Raw genomic sequence first — 22,439 nt, forward strand, 5'->3', positions numbered from 1 at the left:
TCTTAATCTCGGTGTTAAGCTGCAGGGCTCTCTATGCGCAAAGTCTCAGATCATCACTGACACTGCTCATCAGCCTGTTCATTGAGAAATCCATGAACGGGAGTCGGAATGTACCTTCTTTCTGAAAGTTTCAAAGAGGAACTTTGGCTGCCCAACCCACGTAAATACAGATGCTGGCTGTTCCTCCCGCCACCAATGCTAGATCAAGGCTGTTCCAAGACAGCGTTAGGTTTAGTTCCACATATCTGAACTTTTCTTTTCATCATAGCTGTTCATAAAAATGGGTATTTCATTCCTCCTGTATGAGTGGAATGTGGACCTCAAGAGGTATTTTATTTTATTGTTTTTTAAATGTTTATTTATTTTTGAGACAGAGAGAGACAGAGCATGAACGGAGGAGGAGCAGAGAGAGGGAGACACAGAATCCGAAGCAGGCTCCAGGCTCTGAGCTGTCAGCACAGACCCTGACACGGGGCTCGAACCCACGGACCATGAGATCGTGACCTGAGCCGAAGTCGGACGCTTAACCGACTAAGCCACCCAGAGGCCCCTCAAAAGGTATTTTAGAGAAGGCAGCATAATTCTGATGCAATACTAACAGCGACTCATGAGTGAATGGGCTTTGCTTCAAAAGTTTGAGTTTGGAATATGTTGTTTAGGAACCCAAGAGACAACAAATGTCCATCCGAACCTGGGTGGCAGCTGAATTAACAGTCCCTCTAAGCCCAGGGGATGGGATATCTGTACATGAGGTCAGCTATGTGCTGGAAACTCTGTTCAATGTGGGACTGAAATGTGTGACAATAACCAAACTACACTCACGGTTTATGTATACCACCAGGTTAGTTCAGGTTCTCTTGAAAGGAAACTAATTCTAGCTAACTTTCAAAAAGTGCAGAAGGGGAGAGAGGTACTGAATGGATGCTAAGGTTATTCAACATGTTGGCAAGACGGATTAAATAAAATTCAGGGATTATCAACGTTAAGCCCCCCTGACCTTTTGAGCCAGATAATTCTGTGTGATACGGGAGCTGTCCCAGACACTGCAGGATGGTTTAGCAGCCTCCCTGGCCTCTACCCACTAGATGCCAGCTACAGCTCTCTAGCTGGGACAACCAAAAATGTCTCCAGACGTGACCAAATAACCCCAGGAAGAGATAAAACAGCCCCCAGTTGAGAAGCCCTGGTTTAATGAAAAAAAAAAAACACGGGAAACGCAACAACAGAGCCGGGCCTCTGAAACCACTGGAAGCAGAGACTGAAAACACCTTTGATTTCTAAGTCCTTTTTCTCTGCATTTTAGCTCCATTCTCAGCAATGGACACATGGCCACCAAACAGCTCCTGAGTTTTGTTCGTTAAAATCTAGGCCTCTGAACAAAGAATGAGTCTCTTTCCTAATTCGAATTTTTAAAAACTCCTAGGGAGGGATTCCGATTGCTCTGATTTGAACCTGGTCTGGGACCTGGAGGGGAGGGGGTGAGGGGGTGTTACCTGGCAACACGGCAGCATCCGCTGAAACCACCAGTTTGAAGTCAGAGGCGGGATCAGTTCCCAAAAGGAAGAAGGTGCTATTGGTGATAAAAGGTGGGTTTGAGGACAAAGAAAAAACAACAGGTATGTACCACAACCATTTAATATTGGATAATCAGCATAACCACTACAAACAGCCACGGTTATTAACAGTTCTTCACGATATTGAACTGCATTTGTTTTTCTAGATTTGGGGCGTGTTTGTGAGTAAGGTACTCTGGGAAGCATTTGAATCTACTGGGAGACCATTATTAATTTTTGGATAAGTGGGCAGAGGACATAATATCTATTCTATGCTCGGCTGTTTTGTCACTGATGTATTTTAAAGTGAATTTCTGGACGGTACATTTAAGAAATCCACAGATGAAATCTGGGAATATTACTATTACTATAATATTACTGCCCACAGTCAGACATGACAAAGGACTGACGGTTGGTATGCTTTGTGGGCTACTAACAAAATATACTTTAACATGTGACTCTGCCTAAGTCAACGGAAGACCATAATTGAACAACCATTGCCCAATTTGTGGGCTAAAAGAAAACCAAATGTTTGCCTTGAAACTTTCCAATTGGGTTCAAGAATAAAACCCAGGAATAAGATAATATACACATCAAAAGGACATAATGCATTCAATTCAGAATTAAATGAAGAAAACAGTCTAAGTTGAAAAATTTTAAGACTCTCCCAAAGACTAAGAGGAGATAGGACCGAGGAAATCCTTCCTGCTCCTCTCATTAGCAACTCCCAGAAATTATGTTCTGTGTTCATTCAAGAAGCACTTACTTGCCCCTTGAGTAGCGAGTAGGGGCGGGGCGGGCCGGGGCGGGGCGTGGGTACGCTAGCCTGGATCGCAAATCTCAGCTTTGCACGCATCTGTGAGCTCCACAGAAGTAGGCTCGAACACCTGATTAGAACCTTATCTCGGAGGAAGCACCCTTTATTGGGCCACAATTAAAGGAAGGACGGAGAAAACAGTCTAAAGGTGTAGAGGAGTCCTTTCAGTCAGCTTGATGGGAGTTGGGCCTAATGGTCACAGCCCTCTCTGTTCTTGGCTCTGGGCTATAGTTGGTTTTTGGGGCGACACACCCCAGGGAGCAACATAAAGAACTCGTAATATTTCCGAAGCCCATCACTGGATTACTTAAATACGGCACCCTGGAAATCTCCAAAATCCCACGGTTACTAAAAATCACATTTCTTCATTTTAAACAGACACCCAACAAAAAGGAATAACCAAGATTCTTCATCCTCCAATGGGGAAAAAGTGGCCCCACACTTAACAGCTTCACTGCCAAGCCAGAGGTCAGGAGGTCTCCTTGCTAATGCAGTAATAATGTGCCAGCTGGCTGTGATCAAACAACTATAAAGTTCTATCTTTTCTTATAAAAGACTGATGTTCAATCATTGCTTTCACAAATGACATGATTTCTCTCCACCTTGGAGAAAAGCATGCAAATATGTGAGTCAGTACTGGAGGTAAAACTGTAAGATTCCACCTTCCACCACGGGGGACAATCCAGCCTCAAGAGAAATGATGGGCAACCCTCAGACTTCAAAAACCACGAGGCCAAGACCTGTACACTATGACTTCACTGCATCAAGCAGCACCCCGAAAGTGTTCCACAAATGTACACCGAGCGATTCCTTCTGCAAGGCTTCTCCATGAGTCAGGAAGACTCGTAGATATACAAATCAGAGCAATGTTTCTCAATCTTCTCACTACAGATGGGAAAGCAGTTGCATAAATAATATCGCAAGTGAAGCAATCAACTTGTCAAGCTCGGCAACAGATAGTACAACTTCAATGGAAAACAGACTTCATGAGTCAAATTCATTTTATCATTGTTCTCATTTTTAAAAATTTACAGTATGAAATAAAAATGTTCTTTCTTTCAGCTATTTGGTTATGGTCAAAAGAGACAGAGAGAGGGAGAACACTGAAGTGTTGTTTAGATGCGATTTCTATTAACTTTTAACGATCCTTCACTCCTAACCTTTCAATACTAAGGACCCTGAATGGATGATCCACTTTGTCTCTATTTTTCAACACAACCATTTATTTAATGTTAATCCCTTTTATTTAATCTTAATACCTTAGGAAATGGCTTCTCAACTCTTCACTGAAACTATTCTCTACATGATAACCGGCTGGTCTTTCCTCTGTTGCACGATTCTTAACCGATTATTTAATCAAAACTCCCTCTTCCTTGGGATCCATGGTATTCTAATCTGTATCCTTTACCCTCTGAAGGCACACCCCAGGAAGAGTCCTGGCACCTGGCCAAAGGAGCTCTTTTTAGCACCTTTCTCCCTAAATTTGACCTGTGGAATTCACAAACGTCCACAAGGCAGCATAAGCAGGAAACACGGCATATGTTTTGTTGGGTGAACGCACTGTTGTCTTAGGAATGTTCTCCTCCCATACTCACTGTTCAGTATTCAATGACCTCACTCAGCTTCAGCCACCCAAATTACCCCAGCAACTCCTTAGTGTTTTCTACTACTTTTGCCATTATTGTTATATATAATCAGGTATGTTTACATGTGTTTATTTGTGGATGCCTATCTTTGTGGCCCAGCGGCCTTCTGTGGCCTATATTAATAAAAGCTAATACTTATTGAACATTTACTATGAACGGACACTACTCCTAACTATTTTTGTAACAACCCTATGAGGCAGGCACTTAAAACCCCCATTTTACCAAGGAGAAGACTAACACACACAAAGGTGAAATGACTTGCCTGAGTTGCACGGCCAGAAAGGGCCAAAGCTGGGGCTTGAAATCGAGGCAGACTAGAGACCAGCATCTCTGTATGCCACACTCACTGTATGTCTTTACATTGGCCCATTGTTTTCTTTTAGATGATGTACTTGTTGGGGCACCTGGGTGGCTCAGTTAAGTGTCCAACTTCGGCTCAGGTCAGGATCTCAAGGTTCTTGAGTTGGAGCCCCACATCGGGCTCTGTGCTGAGCTCAGAGCCTGCAGCCTGCTTCCGATTCTGTGTCTCCCCTTCTCTCTGCCCCTCCCCTGCTCATGTTCTATCTGCCTGTCTGTCTGTCTGTCTCTCTCTCTCTCTCAAAAATAAATATTTTAACAAATGTAGATGATATACTTGTCAAAGGCAAGCACTATTTTCTTCCCAACTATTCTCCCAGTGCCCAGTAGAGCACTCGGACAAAAATAAGGTATGTTAACTACACGAGTTAAGGATTTATACTTTGACTGCATTTCTTTTATTTCTTTCACTTGATTCACTATATTCATTCAACAAATGTTTTTTTGCATTTCTATTATGACCACGTGCTATAGACTGAAACCAAACAGGATATGGCCAGTGCCCTCAAGAAGTAGGGAAAACTAACAGTCAACATTGCAGTTATAACAGACATAATTACAGGCTGTGTCATTTCGGCCAATGAACAAACTAGCACAATTTTCTATGGGTCCAGAATGTATATAAAAATAAAATTTATAAAATATTTACAAAGAACTTTCCTGTACCGGGGGGTAGGGTGACAAAACCCTGATCTGAATTATTGTCCTGCCACTTTGGGGTTTATGGTCAAGTCAAGTTGGGTTCTCTGAAGCTCATGTCTCTTACTCATCTATAAAACAGGGAGGCTTTCCTAAAAGGACTGTAAAAATCAAGTGAAAATGGCAAAATGGAACATTTTTATTTTATTTTTTTTTTCAACGTTTTTATTTATTTTTGGGACAGAGAGAGACAGAGCATGAACGGGGGAGGGGCAGAGAGAGAGGGAGACACAGAATCGGAAACAGGCTCCAGGCTCTGAGCCATCAGCCCAGAGCCCGACGCGGGGCTCGAACTCACGGACCGCGAGATCGTGACCTGGCTGAAGTCGGACGCTCAACCGACTGTGCCACCCAGGCGCCCCAAAATCAAGTGAAAATGGCAAAATGGAACATTTTTAAGAAACGCTGGCTATTATACACATACTGAGACCTCACATGGGCCCCATAATAGCACAACCCTTTGTCAACAGAGCAGAAAGCAATGTCCTCAAATATAAAAAACATGATTTCTCCAAGACTACGTTCGGTTAAGTACAAATACCGGGCAAGTGCAAGTATATAAAAAAGAAGGTGTAGTTTGGAGCAGTAAGGTTTCAAAGGAATGGATCATTTTTTTAAAAGAAGAGTAATTGGCTGGCTGAAAGGAAAATACAGGGTGTTGAGGGCAGGGCATCACCAGCCTAGAGTCATCTAGGGAAATAAGACCTATATGATGAAATGGCATAAAAGGAAAAGGAAAGGGAGAGAAAGACCAGCAGTGGGGCACCTAGGTGGCTCAGTCGGCTGAGCATCCAACTCTTGATTTTGGCTCAGGTCATGATCCCAGGGTCGTGGGATCGAGCCCTGCGTCAGGCTCTGTGCTGAGCGTGGAGCACTTGAGGTTCTCTCTCTTCCTCCCTCTCTCTAAAATTAAAAAAAAAAAGGGGGGGGGGGGCTGGAAAAAATTTAAAAAAAAAAAAAAAAAAAAAAAAGGGATATAGTGACCAAGCCAGGGAGAAAGGGCAAAAGGCAGACAGAGAGTCTATCATTCAGCCAACAAGGAGCAAGTGCTTGCCACAAGCCAGGCATTGTCTGATGATGCTGGAATACAATGGGAGAACATAACACACGTTCAGCCTTTGATCTGAAGAAGCTCATAGTCCAGTGGGAATGGCATAAACAGGTTTAAAAAAAAAAATACAAAAATCCGAACCGCGCTAAGCACCATGAAGAAAGTAGCATCAGGGGCCCACATGTTATGTACGAAAGGAGGACCTAGGAGGGAATGCAGGTCTAGGAACTGGGTAGACAAAGAAGCAAGAACGTTTTTACTGAAATCGGGTGAGGGAGTAAATGAGAGGATCCAAGGGGCCTCTCAATTCCGTACTTTAGAAGACTAATCTTTCACCTTTTCTGTGAAGACCCTAAGAAGCATGGGGATGGGAAGGAGGCAGTTGCTGTCCTACTTACTGTTCTTGAGCAATGGTCTCCTAGATCTATAAAGCATAAGGTGTCTGTAATCTTTGGGTTTCACTTTCCCAGTGTAATTCTCAGAAAGTACATCCAGGCCACCAGGTAAAACTACTTCTCTCCCCCATGACAGATTCCTTAAAACGTCCAAGGACAGCAAAACCTCAATGAACACACACACACACACACACACACACACACACACACACACACAGAATGTGGCATACTGGGAATGGCCATAAAGTTCCTAGAAAGATTCATGCTCTAATATGCAATGATTACAATCCAATAAATACCTCAAAATGTGTGCTTCCAATGCTAACTGGAAGGTGACTGACCTTAATACCAAGTAGTGGGGGAAAGGAGCATTGACGACTGCATAAGCACTCTCAAAACTGCTCATCCTTCTGTTCATCGTGTGTTTTAAGAGAATCTTGAATGGCCAAGATTCCTAGATAAAATGTCAATGTTTTGAACTGGCCAGGGCATTTCAAATTCTCACTCAAAGATTCATCAAATCATAAGCAAACTTATTAAGAGAAACGGTTTGAAGGGGGTTTTTAACACTACGCACTGAATCTCACAATGGATACCAGCCTGATGAGCAAATGTAATAAAAATGTGTAAGGAGAAAAAAACCTGTAAGACATATTTGATAAAAGAGAGATGTTTTAGCAGCAGTCTACATGCATTTTTAAAAACATCCTATCCAGTGTGCAAAGCAACTGAAAATTACCTTAACTATAGTTTTCTAAGCTGAAGAGGAAAATAAATTATTTTTCCTAGCACATAAAGAAGAGTTCTAGTCAGCAGCAATATTTTAAGGGCTACTTACAAAAAGAAAAAAAAAAAAATCTACTCAGGGTATAATCCCCTCCCCCACCCCACAGTCTTGTCTCCAGTGCAAATTATTGATTTGCAGGCGTAAGTATTCAGAAAACAAACATCTGATTATAGCATAAGGTATTGATGATACAAAAGCTTTTGTGATGAGAAAATGCAAGATCTCAAATCTAAGAAGGTAAAACACCAAGTAGCAAAAATGAATCCTTTAAGAACTATCAAGCCAAACAAAAAATAAAATTAGATATAAATTCAAGTTTTAGACTGTGGTCAATTGAGGTCTAGACAAAACCCTATGTTTGTTCACTGCCTAGTCTCCAGTCTGCTCCAAGTTTGAAAAGGTAATTGAACACAGTCTATAATTACTGGATTAGACACAGATGGGCTCTGTACATTTCAGGGGGAAAAAAGCACTGTTTTGATTCATTTTATGATTGCCTGTAAGGTCAGACTTTTCAAAATGTACTTTCATCTGTTAAATGGTTTCTCAAATTCCCTGGGGTATATCTTCAATAACTGTGATGTTTTAAGCAATTTGGGCCTATCAGATCCTGTCTTTGAATGTAACTAGCTGCCCATTTTCTAGTATTATAAATGTGCATGTAGGTTAATTGCTACATCTCTTACATATTTTCTGAAGTTGCAGTTTTGGGGGGAAAACTGAAAAACTGTACCCCTTTTCCGACAGGAATTGATTATGTTGGTGGAGATTTCCAAAGCAGGGGGGAAAAAAAAAAACAACTTAGGTATTTGATAATAAATGATTTAGGGTCATCTAAAGACGATGAAAAATATTTTCTACCTGACTCAAGTGAAAAACAGAAACAAGGAAACATCAACTTTTGGACAAAAATTGTTAGGCATAAAGTTTAGATTTCTTACAACTGAATAATGTATAAAACATGAGAACACACGCATGACTCAAATCCTATGCATTTTTATATAATAACTATAAATGCCTAGGACATATATTGTCCGTGCTAACACAAAAAGGAAAACTATTTCCTAATCTAAAAGAGGAAAATACCTAAACATAGCATTCTATATCACTTACAATTGGTGATGTCGTTATATAGCAATGTATTATAAATTCAGAGTGGAAAATAATACCTAACTTGGAGAAATGAGTCCCTTTAGGTCCCTTTAGGGTAGTGCCTACCCTATTTCCAAACATCTCATATTAAAACAATTTATTCAGTAGAGCTAGACATGAAATTTTTAATTGTGAGAATCTGTGGCATACCCAACAGCTTGGGTTGAAATGCCATAAAAAGTCTTCTTTGCTTAGTGTACTTAGCCACAGAAAGCAGCTTCTCAGGCTCAAAACTCGGTCAAAGGAGCCCCCAACTCCACCACACTGCCCCCAGGAAAAGCTGTAGAATATTCCAAGGACGGCTCTGGACCAGCGGTAGCCAGGCTGCCAGCACATTCTTCATTTCATTCCTACTTTTCGTAACGTCACGGTATGGTATCACATTCTACCTTTTTAAATCTCCTTTCCGATTACAGCTTCATTTTCTACTCCCCAAATTCACTTCAGTTAGCTACCCTGTGGTCCCATGACAATAGAAACACCCTAATACCCCAAAAATTAAGACGACAGTGTAGGATAAGGAATAATTCCATAAAGTTTTTTTTTATATGTTTTAGGAAGTCAGTTTTGTGTGTTTTAACAGATAAGGAGGAATTTAATAATAAAAATTTTTTTAAAACCTTAAGTTGAAATTCATGAAATTACACATGTAAGCAAGAAGTCCGTATACTCAGAAAAAGATTTACAGTCATGTAGTAAATTTACTGACTCTCTGTAAGATGCATGAACGTGATCTACTTTTAAGTCATCTCTACGCCCAACGGGGGGCTTGAACTCACAACCCCGAGATCAAGAGTCACACGCTCTACTGACTGTGCCAGCCAGGTGACCTGAATGCGATCTACTTATAACCTCCTCTTCTCAAAAACCAAGGAGTTTCTAAATCACACAGACGGCCTTGTGTTTTTAAAAACATGCTAATTTGAAAAGGGAAAACTGCACAGACAAATGTTTATATCACTATTTACGTGAACACGGCTATCATCTACAAGTGGTCCTATAAAATGTTGTTGCAAATATCACGATCTCACATGTACTAAAGAAGTGGTTTAATAAAAAAATTAAATCTATTATATATTTGTTATATCCTTATATAAAACTGCTGCTTATGTAAAGCTGCTTCTCCTTTATATTTCACATATATTTGGATTTTCCTATAACAATTTGCTAACCGTAAGGTACATTTGTATTTAAATGACTAGAAGCTCAGAGTACAACGTAAATGCTGTAGAAAATTATTAACAATTTCCGTCCGCTTTCCCCATAGAGCTCACACACAAAACCAAGATAATATCAGAATAAGGCACTTGTACAAAACACCATGACAGAACTCGGCGTTGTTACTGTGTGTTTTATACTTTCCTTCCTAAGGGTGTATATAAAAACTGAGAGCAACAAGTCAACCAAAATGGTAAAAACTGCCAAGGAGGGAAGTTTCTTTAGGTAAATCTATTTGTGAACTTAAACATGACTTTCACGAGACCGGTTACCAAAAACCATGCTTTAATGTAGATTATAAACACGCAACAACTTAAGAGGTTTTTTGAAAACAAGATATACATGCTATAAATTAATTCCGTTCTTCTTCCGTTCCTCCCTCCTTCTCTTCCTTTCTGCCATAATTTCATTTCCAAAGCCACAGAAAATATATTCTGAAAACTTATAGCGTGTTGAACTTGATGTGTGTTATTCTGCGTTGATGCCCGAGTTTCCCCTGACTCTAGCTCACAAGCATTTTGCTCACATACACATGCACTTTACTTTTTGACATTAATGTTTCAAATAAATTGCGAGCTTAAAATCATGAAACTGACTATAAGAACAAAAGCCTGGAAAGATTTCTTCCTAGGCTTTCTCAAAAAAGGCCTTTCCTTTTTTAAACAATTTACATGATGTTTTATGGTCCTTTTAGAAGAGAATTATAGTAAATGGCACTCCAAGTGGGTTGTGTGAACCCACAAACCACTCCTCATAAAAACTGCTATAATTTTCCAGGACAGGGACAATAAAATATCATACATATGCCAAAGCTAAATCACGGTGTGACCACAGTAACAAACACATTATTTTCATGAAAATTAAGCATGATAAAGCTAACAAAGAGATGACAAAGAAGAAAACTTCTGACGGCTTTTCCTCAATCTACTTAGTACTTACACAGCGTTTACAGAATTTTCCTCCATTTCCTAAATGGCTTGAAATACAGGTGCTAATCTAGTACTCAAGTTTTTATGTGTCGTTCATCTGTTTCCAATGAGATTAAGAAAATAAGTAACTTCAACTGCAGCTCAAGGAACACTTTTAAATAAGCCAACCTACCTACCTAAATTATTAACATTTTTGTTCCTAATCAAAAGTTAAACTTTATGGCAAGTTCTAAGGAAATTTTGAGGAGATGCATTTCCCATTTCAGACCACTAGGGACCAATAAGTGTCTTCCATTCCCAAAGGAGTAACTTCGCAGTTGTTAGAACTAACACCCTGCAACCGTGAGCAGCAGAACCCCCTCCCTAACAGAACCACACTCACTATCTGTAAAGCAGAGGAGACCTGAACACTGGATAGAGAAAAATGGGCTGAACGAATGAGAGTTTTAAAAGATGAAAGTTGTCCAAATGGTGCCATTTGTTAATCACCATCTACCCTGAAAAACTTCCCAAGGTCCCTTTTCCCATAGTGGAATTATTAAACATTGAAACTGAAAAAGAATATAAAACCATGCTTTTCTGACCTGGGGGTGGGAAAGATGGTAATGCCACACTGATACAGAAAATAAAGCCTGCCTAATACAATTCACTGGCGCTGATCACAGCAGCTTATTGCTAAATCAGGCATAGTACTGAAATTAGGATCGGTAAGCCAAGCCAAAATATCTACAAAAGAATCTCATTTACAGAGAGTTATCTTATGATGCAATAACCATGGTAAGAAGAAACAGCATTTTCTACTTCAATCTGTTATGATTAATTCTGGTTAGAGAGAACTATTTAACATATTTACAACACTCCTTTAGAGCAAAACCTTGGGAGAGAACTGGAATGAAATAGTATAAAGCCCTGAAAAAAAAAAAACAGATACAAACCTTAGTAGATCTATTTTACTGCTTTTTAGATTCTTAGCTAAAATGGATGGCTCTTTCTAGAGTAACAAATGATGCTAAACTTTATCCAGTATTTTTGCACATAGCTCCAAGCTCCCAACTCTTTCCAAAAGGCCACTATAATTTGAATTTCAAATTTCTAGGAGAATATGGCAGGGATTCCATTAACTGCTAAGACACTGAACACAGAAATCTGTTCCTCCTCCCACAACCACACAAAATATAAATAAGAACAAGACAATGAGTTAGAGAACAAAACAATACACTGAAACGTATACTTGTCAAATCCTGTCATACAAAAGTGGACATTTTTATATGAAAAAATATTTTTGCTCCTAAATCAAACTTTAATAGGACACTTAAAATATTTATACTATTAGATACAAAGAACAAATAGTCACATTTAAATAATGTGCTATTAAAAATGAATTCATTACTCTTGAGCTTACAAAAAATTTTGTATGATAAAATATGTCATTGTACTTGTTCAGACAATGAAGTGAGCCTTTGTTTGTGTTTATTGGAAATGCCTTCCATATTCTGAGGCTCCAAATCAGAGCTTCCCAAATGGAATCTGCAGAGAAAAAAACACTGATTCCAAAAAGAAGACTGTGCAAACAATACACAGTTCCAAGATAAATAAATCTATCCAAACCAACTACACTGTTCTTCCAGGTTAATCAAAGACTCCTGCCCAGCGAAATAGATCTTCCAGAGAACATAAGATGTCCGCACGTCAAAGGCTTACAATTAAAATGATCTTCAGAATTTAAATTTTTTCATCAGCCCAAACACAACAATGAACAGTTTATCTAGTTGTACAAATAGATTTAAAGAATCTTGGAAGATGTAAAATACATTCAACTCATCCTACAAAATCCGATCTGACTCCTCCTCTGTTCACCAAAGTCGACCTACCCACCGAAGCCACCCCTCCACTCTGCCCACCCCACTCCACTGCCTTTACTGGACGCTATGCTATTTGTCTAATATGGCAAAATCCTTACAAGCAAAAAGAGATTCACTGGATCTCTTTTGGCTCCATGGCCTGGTTTCCTTTCGGTCCACCTCACTGACATTTCTTTGGCCCCACAGCATGGGGGTACAAGCCGATCTGCATGGCTGGCTATACGGACATTTCACGAAGCGTTTACAATTGACCACACAAACACAATACCACAATGTAGGTCAACTTGTGCACTCAAATACCAATGTGAAACTTATATGGAAGTAAAATATAGACATAAATCTTAAAGGGTAGAATTCCACCCAATGATCCTAAAATTATTTCAAGGAATCAATCTCCAAGAATGCATCATGAAATCAGAAGAGCCCAGTTAAGCTTTAAGAGGGGGAAAAAGAAGAAAGAAAGAAAATGAAAGACTTTAGAAGCGGCAGCAAAGGTTTCACCAATCATTATATCATTGAGAGGGCTCAAACTACAGATGAAGTTAGAATACAGAAGATTGTAGAGAGGGCATTTAAAATTATTAACTGATCAAAAATTTGTAGTTGTCATTAAAAAAAAATACAACTTAGCAATTCAGTTCAGAAAGAAGAATATCCCCAGGAACATACACATCTGTTTAATATTACAAGCCAACTGTCAACATCCTAAGTGAAGTTTTAATTTAATATTTTTTCTTTCTTGATGTTTTACCTTTAATCAATGCCTCATGAGAGTATCAGCTTTCTATAAGAAACTGTTAAATATAAAGAAATGTTATTGTAGCATGTTTATAAAATCATAGTTCGAGAACTTTTTATTTTTCCAAAGCCTGACCACAACTTAATTATCTGCAGGACATTCCAGGCTCACAATTGCAAGCTCCAGTTCCCAAGCAATTTTAAACAATATCTACTGTACAGGACAGAGGGTACACAACAGACCGCAACACGGTTATATTTCCAAAAGTCAGCATTAGGCCCTTTAGACATGGTTTTTATTTTCATTAAACAATATTTGTTTCCTCACTAATCATTAAATGGTTTTCATCACTATTGCCTGTTTTCCTTTCACATGCCGGCTGTTAGCATCAGTGTTTGTGTTCATAATAAATAAAAAAGTGACCCACCCGGTTATTTAAAAATGAACACACACGATGTCTGCTTCAACGAGTGTTAGAGATTCGGCAACATACTCACACCCTGAATACTGTTCTATTTTCATCTGGACTCTAAAAAACTTTCATAGAGTAACAGACTCTGTACATACTCCTTTAAATCAGGTTTCAGCTTCATGCCTGCTTATGTTATTGTGGGCACACAGATCTAATCAGTGGTTCAAGACATTTACGTGGGAAAATGGAAGAGGAAAAAGAAAAGACAGCAAGTTCATATTCCTGACCATAATGGAGAGGAGTTGAAAATACTGCCAATTCCTACAGACGGATGAGAAAAGCAGCCTGATTAAAAGTATCATGCCAGTAACTGACCAAAATGCGGGGGAGCAACTAACAGAGCATTCCAGAACTTTAGCAAAGACTCTGAGGAAGGAAATTAGAGAGAGAGAGAGAGAGAGAGAGAGAGAGAGAGAGTTGTACGCTATGAGGTATCAGGAACAATTTAAAAATATGTCAAGTGTGGAAGAAACAAAGCTGCTTCAAAGTCAGAGGTAAAATTAACAGCCAATGGAAAAAATAATCCAATAAATAATCTGGAAAATCTTCAAGAAGTCTGATACTTGCATCGTTGTACTGGAACCACAAGAGTTTTCAGACAAGGAAATGATTTAAGTCCAAACAAACTAATTTTCCATTTCGGATAAACTGCCTCGGAGAGACAGAGAGGGATACACAATGCACAGCATGTACAACGTTTATTAGTTTCTGCGTTCATCAAATACTTTATCACACTTCCTACATGCCAAGCACTTTCAAAGTGCTTCGCTCCTTTAATCTTCCAAAATTAGGTACCACTTTACTCCCATTACCCACAAGTCACCCACCAGTAGGTAGGGGAGCCCAGAGTCCATGCTCAAAGCCACCACGCCACAAGCCATCTCAGGTGACATTACCTTTACCAAGGTAAGAAGAGGTCCATTACTGGAGGGACACACGTGTCTAACTTCCCTGACTCCCCTGAGGCCCTCTTCTCATTATGAAAATCCCCTCCGGAAATTCTGCCCCTTCCTTTAGGCCTCAACCTCCGCCTACGCTCTGATGTCTCCCCATCTGCATCTCTGGCTCAGAAACCCCCCCCCCCCCCAGGTCCACTTCTGTATTTACAACTGCCAAATATGTGTCCCTTGGCTTTTAAGCAGGCACCTCAAATAACTATAAAACCGCACTCATTCTGGCCACCCGCCTAGTCACCCACAATTAAAACCTCGAAGTAGTCTAGGACCCACTGGTTTTCATCTCCTACATCTAACAAGTCCCAAATCCTGTCAAACAGACCTTGGATCTGTCCTCTGTCCTCACGGTCACCGGCTCGGCTCGGCCCTTCACTGCGTCTCGAGGACACGCGGAGGCGGTGCCAGCTCAACCGGTCTTCCTCCTCACCTCTGCCGAGTCCACCAATGGCCAGCAGTAGGATCCTTCCAAAATCCGTACCTGACCGCGTCCGTCCCCGGCCCCAACCTTTTCTAGTTCACCATGGCCTTCGGGATAATGCCCCTCCCTTCCCTTCCCGTTCTATTCTCCTTCAAGGCTCAGCTCAAGACTCACCTCTCCTGGGAAGCCCTTCCCCCTTCAGCCCCTCCCAAGTGAAGCGGTCTTCACTTCCACCTCCAGATCCATACATACTTTGAGAACAGCAATTATCACCACGTGCTGTAATTTATTTGCCCCTGGGGCTCTCTTTTCACTAGACTATGAGTTTCTCCCAGTCTCACTCACGTTTGCCTGCCTGATACCTGGCTGCATTCGTGATGTACGCTGGAGGCTCGATAAATAGCGAGTGAGGAAATGAAAGAATTCATTCTCAGAGATACCCTCCATTTCAAGCGATATTAAAAATCTAAGGCGGAGTGGAAGGGCACAATCTCGAGCGCAAGTACCTTTATTGTTGGCCACCCATATCCGCCGCTCTCCTCCTCCTGGAAAGAGCTCCCCGAATTTCCTTGGAAATCATTCTTCCCCTACTCTCAGCTATACGAATCGGGTGGAAGGGACACTGCTCCAGCTGCAGGGCTGGGTCCTAAGTAAAAGCCAAACTAACAGTATGTCCTCTCCCCTTGGGGACAGGGATGGATTTAAAAATAGGCTTGCGAGTCAATTCCAAGATTCTGATGGATACTACACGGACCGGGCCCCTCTCCTTCCCTGGATAGAGCAGTATGGGAAGCAAAGTCTGCAAGGACTACAGCTTTCTGGCCAGTGTGAAGCAAGAGCTGGGAGGTGCCCTAAGCGAGATGCTAACACTATGAACGGCAGAACAGAGAGGGTGAGAAAAGCCAGGCCTTTGGTGACACTGTCGTGTCCCCTGGGTCCAGCCATGCCAGAGGTGAAGTCATACCACGAGACTTTTTGAGTGTTGTATAAATCAATACATTTCCATGATCGTTTAAGCAAATCTGCCCTGGGTTGTCTGTAACTTGGAGCCATAAGACTGCTGATACAGTAAGCTAGGGTTTCTGGGAAGAAAATCAAGCAACACATTTGAAGGAATGCACAGGAAAACGAGGCAGAACAAAGGGTGAGAGTGGCAGCAAGTTAAACCTGACAGGCGATGGGAACCGTCAACACGGTGCCCCACACGCAGGTAAGAGAGAGACTCAGGGTGCCCGCCATGCCAGGCGGCAGCCAGCAGGCCCTCGTAAGGGGTTGCCTGTGAGCCCCTTATGAAAAGAATAAAGTTTTATAAAGAGCTAGAAAAAGAAATAAAAAAATAACAAATGTTTCTTTTTAAAAAGGCCTTTATGAGAAAAAGAAAAGGCTGTGGGATAATTTAATCTGGAGAAAGCAAGTCCTAGAGGCAATTTAACTTGGTGAAGGGTTATTTATAAGGAGGTGACTAAACAGCTGCTCTCCAATTTCACAGGGAAAAGAATTAGAGGAAATTGATTTACATTTCAGTCCAAAGCTGAGGCAGGCAAAAGGAAGAAGTGCTGGAGGGAGAACTGTTAAAGACAAAAAAAAAGCTAAATTAAAAACTGGGTTTTTTATGGCTTTTAAAAGATGGAAAATCACCTACGTTGATTACTTTAGTTTTCAGTCAAAGTAGTAAACACGTATTTGAGAATGCCTTCTATGCGTTTACTCACATTCCACGTACCGAATCCCCACTGCGGGCCAGGCGCGGACCTAGGCCCTGGAACACAAAACCAATGACCGAGTCACTGCCCCGTCTCAAGGCTGTGGTGCCACGAGGTGAAATGCCGAGAAGCGTCAAATCAGAGTCCCACCTCTCCTTCTCCATCCCCCACACCCAAAAGCAAGCAATAGGGTTCGGAGACAGCGCAACAGCACTTGGAAGGTTAGGCAACGATGCGATCATTAAATGAGAACCCAAAACGGTACGGCGAAGGTGCCACGGCCGGAGTTCCTTGCTTAATGAGCAAATGCTTTGATTTCAGAAGAAAGAGACTAGGAGAGGAGAGAATGTGCCTTTGAAGATGGGTAGAATCTGAGTAAGTGAAGGGGGGTGAGCCATCCGAGCAAGAGAAACAGCAGGAGCCAAAAAAGGAGGCAAGAAAGTGGAGGCGGCTGGTTTAAAGCCGGCGGGATGACCGAGGAAGTGTAGGGTGTAAAAATGGAAAAGCGGGTAGTACCAGCTTTATAGGGGCCTTTGAACGCTGGCCAAATAACCAAATTCACCGTGTGGGGAGTGAGCAGTACTGAATGCTTCTGAGCAAAGTAACCTGATGAAAGCAGCGTTCTCTGCACAGCGGCTGGGCTGCAAGGGAGATGGGGGGCTCAGAATGGTTGCATCATCTCGGCTCAGGCTCAAAATGGCGAGGGTCTGAACCCACATGGGGGGAGAATGGACGAGAGCGAGGGAAGCACCAGGCGTTTACTCACTTCATCCATGTCGCAAATATGTGTGAAACTCCACACGGCGCTCTGCGCTGTGATGGGGACTAGAAGCCAGCCCCCGTCCTCTCTCGGGCCGAGAATTAACTGGCTGGGGAGGCTAGGAAAGGGGGGACCGACAGACACAGCTGCAAAAATGGTGCTCGGCGTGGACCAGTGTCTGGTAGGCTCTCATTCCGAGAATTTTATTTACACAAGCTGGAACAACAATAAAATCCCAAAATGTAAACAAGAAAAACCAATCCTCCCAAAATATCACTTCATGTGTATCATGGGAGACACTGATTTGTGTTGCCGGTTTGAGTCATGGAAAAGTATAGAAGCAAATATGCCCGTACTGAGTGAACGGTACCAAGTAATGAAGAGAAAAAAGGCTTTTTAAAAAGAGAAAAGATTTTTTTAGGACTGAAATGTTTCCAGATTTCATCTTTTGACATAACTGAGATATAGTCACAGATTTCCCACTTACCCACAGATAGGTATTTAGAAGCTTTCAGAAAATTCATCACCTCTCCTTGATATCTCTTTTTTTTCCTCCTTTCCCTTAATTTAATTTTGATTTAACTTCCTCTTGTCACTGCTTGCTTACAAATCACAGCCTCTATGTCTGGAGTCAATTAGGGCTATAAAATACCCCACCACGCCTTCATCTGGGGACCCATTTATATATATTTTCTTATTTCAAGAGGTAGAACTAAGAGCCTGTAACTCCAAAAGTTTCCAATCAACCATCACATTCTATTCTTTGGAAAAGTATGCTTCTCTCCACAGCTAAGAAGACAACATCAAACTACATATTTTGCAAGAGTATTTCCTTCCCACCTGTATAAAGATGAATTGTGCTTTGGGAATTCATTTGCAAAAAAAAAAAAAATGGGCTGAGTGTGCGTAATAGATGCTTAATAGCAATAACATTAAAAAATCTTTCTACCATTTAAAATTAAATGTAATTTCCTTATTACTTTAATGAAATCCCTTGGAGTTAAAGTATTTAACTGGTCCCTTTCACATCAAGTATTCATTGTATAATTCCCTTTAAATATCAGGTATATTAGGTATGTAAACTGTCCATTGACAGAATAAAAACACACATTTCCACTGAAACCGAAACAGGAGAAGGACAAGGCAGCTTGATTCAGAATCTGATAATGGGTTACAGATTCTCTTCCAGTTCAGATTTATAGTCAAAATGCCATAAGAGCCATTTACCACCTCTAACCTTTCAGGTCATATTTGGAAAAGAAGTACGAACTGCCAAATCACTAAGAGAAAATGTGTCTGAGTCTAAAATTCTTGCCTGCTCCCTACTGCGGTGTTGAGCTACAAAGGGGAAGAGAGAGAGAGAAAACTATCTCCCAGGAAAACCACCTTAAATTGAAAGGTAGAGATGAATCGTACAAGGCTCTGCCCATGGGGAAGGAATGCCCTTTGTCGCTGTCTTTCAGGGCCAGCCCTGAGTGGGGCTGCAATGCGATCCTGTCTGTTGCTAGCTGGTACCAGCCTAGTGACTAACCCCATCCTACCCCACAGATGCCTGATATACACAAGGAGAAAATTCTAGGGCTGTGGGGCAGACACCTAAACCGAGTCAGGACTATGGATCCAAAGTCAAGCCTTCTCTCTCCTAGCCCTCCAATCTCTTGCTGGACCGCCCCCTGGCTGAACCCAATCAGAAGCCAGAGAACAAGTAAGCCCAGCCAAGCACTCCATAAAAATCAGCCTCCTCGGGCAAGAACAGCATGGAAAACGTAGAGAATGGATCTGGAAGGGCCAAAGGACAAGACAGGGCACACTCCATTCCCGATTTCTCACTCCCTCGGTTAAACTCAGCTTTTCTAGGGGATTTTACCATCCTGTGCTTTCCCTCCCTTGGGGCCTCTGTCACATGTTCTGTCCTGCCTTTCTCCATCTCTGCGTGTGCAAAACCTTCGAGGCCCACCTAAAGGTCACCTCCTCCACAAAGTCTCTCCTCAACCCTACCCAGAAGTAGTCATCTCTGTCCTTTTAATTCTTGAAGTTCCTCAACTGAGGACTTCTAGAATTATGAACGTGTCTTACACTTACGTGTGTACCTATCGCTACCCAGGTATTTTAGATATGTTTACTTGTTTACTGTAAGTTTCCCACGAGAACATAACCTCCATGAAAGCAGCGATTCCGTCTTATCTTTGCTCCATCCCTAGTGCGAAAGACAGTGCGCAGCCTGTAATAGGTGCTCAATAAATATTCACTGAATGAATGACTCGAATGCCCCCTTCCAGAGTGTAAGCATTTGAGGGCCAAATGGAAGTCTCTTTCATCTTTTATCCTAAACAGCAATCTCAACACCTTCCTAACTCACAGGCAGATACTCAACAAATATAAGCTGGTCATAAAGTAGTTGCTTTATTTGAATGAGGATCTATGAGGTACCAGATACACTGCGAGCAGCTGAACACACAGTATCTCATTCACTCCTCACAACAACCCTAAAAGATGGTGTGGCAGAAGTGTGCCTCCAGGATCGAGGCCCTCATCCCCCCAACTTCCAGAACTGCCTGCTGATGGCTCACAGCTAAGTCTCTCTAAGGAACTGCCCTCAGCAGAAGGAAGATGCTTCACCCTCAGGGGGCCTCCCCCGGGGCAAGCCCACATCCAACGGCTGACCACTACCGTGGTTTTACAGGCCTCACCCCCTGCCTCACCGGGGTAATTCTGAGGCCATCTCAGCTCTGGAGTCCTCCACGGGACTAACTACTGAACGAAGAAACAAAATCACTAACTAGTGCCTCAGACCAAAGAACGGAATTAGCAATTTTTCAAGTATCTGTAATGTAAAAACTGGGTCTCCTTCCTTCTCAGTGACTTTACTATTTAAAACCATAAACCTTCTACTCTTTTCCCCCAAAACGTACCTCAACAACTGCCTTAGAAGAGATGTATGGTCACTGGGTAATTGTCAATTAACAACAAAAAAAAAGTTAGGTTTGGAGGCAGCTGTATTTCCCCCACAAGGGAGTCAGGGACTTTCAAATATATATGATTTATGCACCAAAATGTGCTCCTAAAGACAGATGATAGGACAACACGCCAAGGAGAAAACCTCCAGAGAGCGTACCTGCGGAAGGCCAAGGCCTGGAACAGCACTCCCTGTGTGCACAGCCGGCCAAGCATTCAGAGCCTGGAGACGTAGCAGGGGGTCCCAGGGACCCGGCGCACGCACTGACACCATCCTGGGCAGGCCACTTAACCTTGTGAACCTTGGTCTCTCCAGGAGTAAAGGAGCCTAACTTAAGGACAGTCGACTAAGCTGTAGCGCTGGGAGCACAGCGCCAGGTAGAATAGGTGCTCGGCAAGTGGTAGCTATTATTACCGCTTCTGAGTTTGTAGAATGACAACCAGAAAGGTAAAACATCAATGCAACATTTGTGGATGATTTTCTTGTACAGATTAAGAAAGTCCGATCGAAAATCCAGCTGACTTACAGGAAAATTACTCCCTTTACAAAAGGTTTTACCGCAGACTTCCTTTAAATAGGGCCCCCCTCCACTCTGCATTTAATATATAATCAGATACTGCTTATTCATGATTTTTCTAATCAAAAGATACTAATTTTTCTCCATTTCCTACCACAGCAAATAAAAATTCATCTGCGGGGAGTTTTGCTTTTTCTGTTTTACTTTTTTAATCTCCTTTTTTTAATGTTTATTTTTGAAAGAGACAGAGTGCGAGTGGGGAGGGGCAGAGAGAGAGGACGAAGACACACAATCGGAAGCAGGCTCCGGGCCCTGAGCTGTGAGCACAGAGCCTGATGCGGGGCTCAAACCCACGAGCCGTGAGATCATGACCTGAGCTGAAGCTGGAGGCTTAACCGACGGAGCCACCCAGGCGCCCTTTCCTTTTCATTTCAGAAGAAATATGTGCTCATTAAAGAAATCCAGGATGATAGAAGCAGAAGAAGTCACCTGGAGTCCCGTCTCCCAGAAACAGCCATGGTTACCTTTTGGTGTATTCCCTTCTGATCACTATTTCCATACCTAGAGGATTTTTTTTAATTCTATATACATAGTTTTAATTACATCTGGTTTGGGCAGTAACTCTTTTAACCTAAAACGGTCAGCAGTTTCACTCATGCCATGGCCTGCTCTGCAGTGTGCCGTATTTCCCTAATAACTTCCCTGTGCTTGGGAATACTGCCACGGTGTCTCTTTTATAAAGTACTTGTGATAGTTGCCATCACCATCATCTTCACAATCACCACCTTTATTATTATGGAAACTATTGCTGGCAATTTTTAAACTCAAAGACCTCACACTTCTAGAAGACAACATATTCATTCATTAAAAAAAAAAGTTTTTTTAATATTTATTTTTGAGAGAGAGAGAGCAGGGGACGAGCGGGGAGGGGGGGACGACACAGACTCCAAAGCAGGCTCCAGGCTCCACGCAGTCAGCACAGAGCCCGACGTGGGACTCGAACCCCGCGAGCCGTGAGATCGTGACCCAAGCTGAAGTTGGATGTTTAACTGACTGAGCCATCCAGGCGCCCCTCATACTCATTTTTACTTTCTTCAGTTTTGCTTTTACAATGAAATCTTTAGTTCACCTAGAAATATATCTTAACGTATTGTATGTACAATAAGAGATAAGGACCAAAAAACAACAACAAAAAATCTTTCTTTGTTTTCAAAGTGCTAATCAATTATCCTGAATCATCACTGAATAAACCTCCTTTTTCTTACTGATTTACAATACCTCTTTTATCAAAGGTTATACATCTAGCCTAATATGCTTCACTGATCAATCTACAAACACATATATTATTTTTTTGTCTCTAAAATGTTTTATTATCTGGCAAAACCAGTATCCCCACCCCAACACACACACACACACACACACACACACACACACACACACACACACACACAC

The 22,439-nt window shown here is 41.7% G+C and overlaps 1 protein-coding gene across 3 annotated transcripts in view; it reads right to left on the minus strand.

Annotated features, from left to right (window-relative positions):
• Positions 1 to 22,439, minus strand: part of STX18 (syntaxin 18) — a 122,525-nt gene that overhangs the window by 88,668 nt on the left and 11,418 nt on the right. Inside the window, exon 2 of one of the 3 annotated variants that reach the window (XM_040488011.1) lies at positions 14,505 to 14,573. The exons of the other annotated variants lie outside the window; for them this stretch is intronic. Coding sequence (XP_040343945.1) covers positions 14,505 to 14,573 — 69 coding nt within the window. The remainder of the gene's footprint in view (positions 1 to 14,504; positions 14,574 to 22,439) is intronic. 3 annotated transcript variants of the gene reach the window in all.

The sequence above is a fragment of the Herpailurus yagouaroundi genome, unplaced genomic scaffold (assembly GCF_014898765.1).
Source record: "Herpailurus yagouaroundi ecotype Mexico unplaced genomic scaffold, PumYag 28, whole genome shotgun sequence".
Lineage (NCBI taxonomy): Eukaryota > Metazoa > Chordata > Mammalia > Carnivora > Felidae > Herpailurus > Herpailurus yagouaroundi.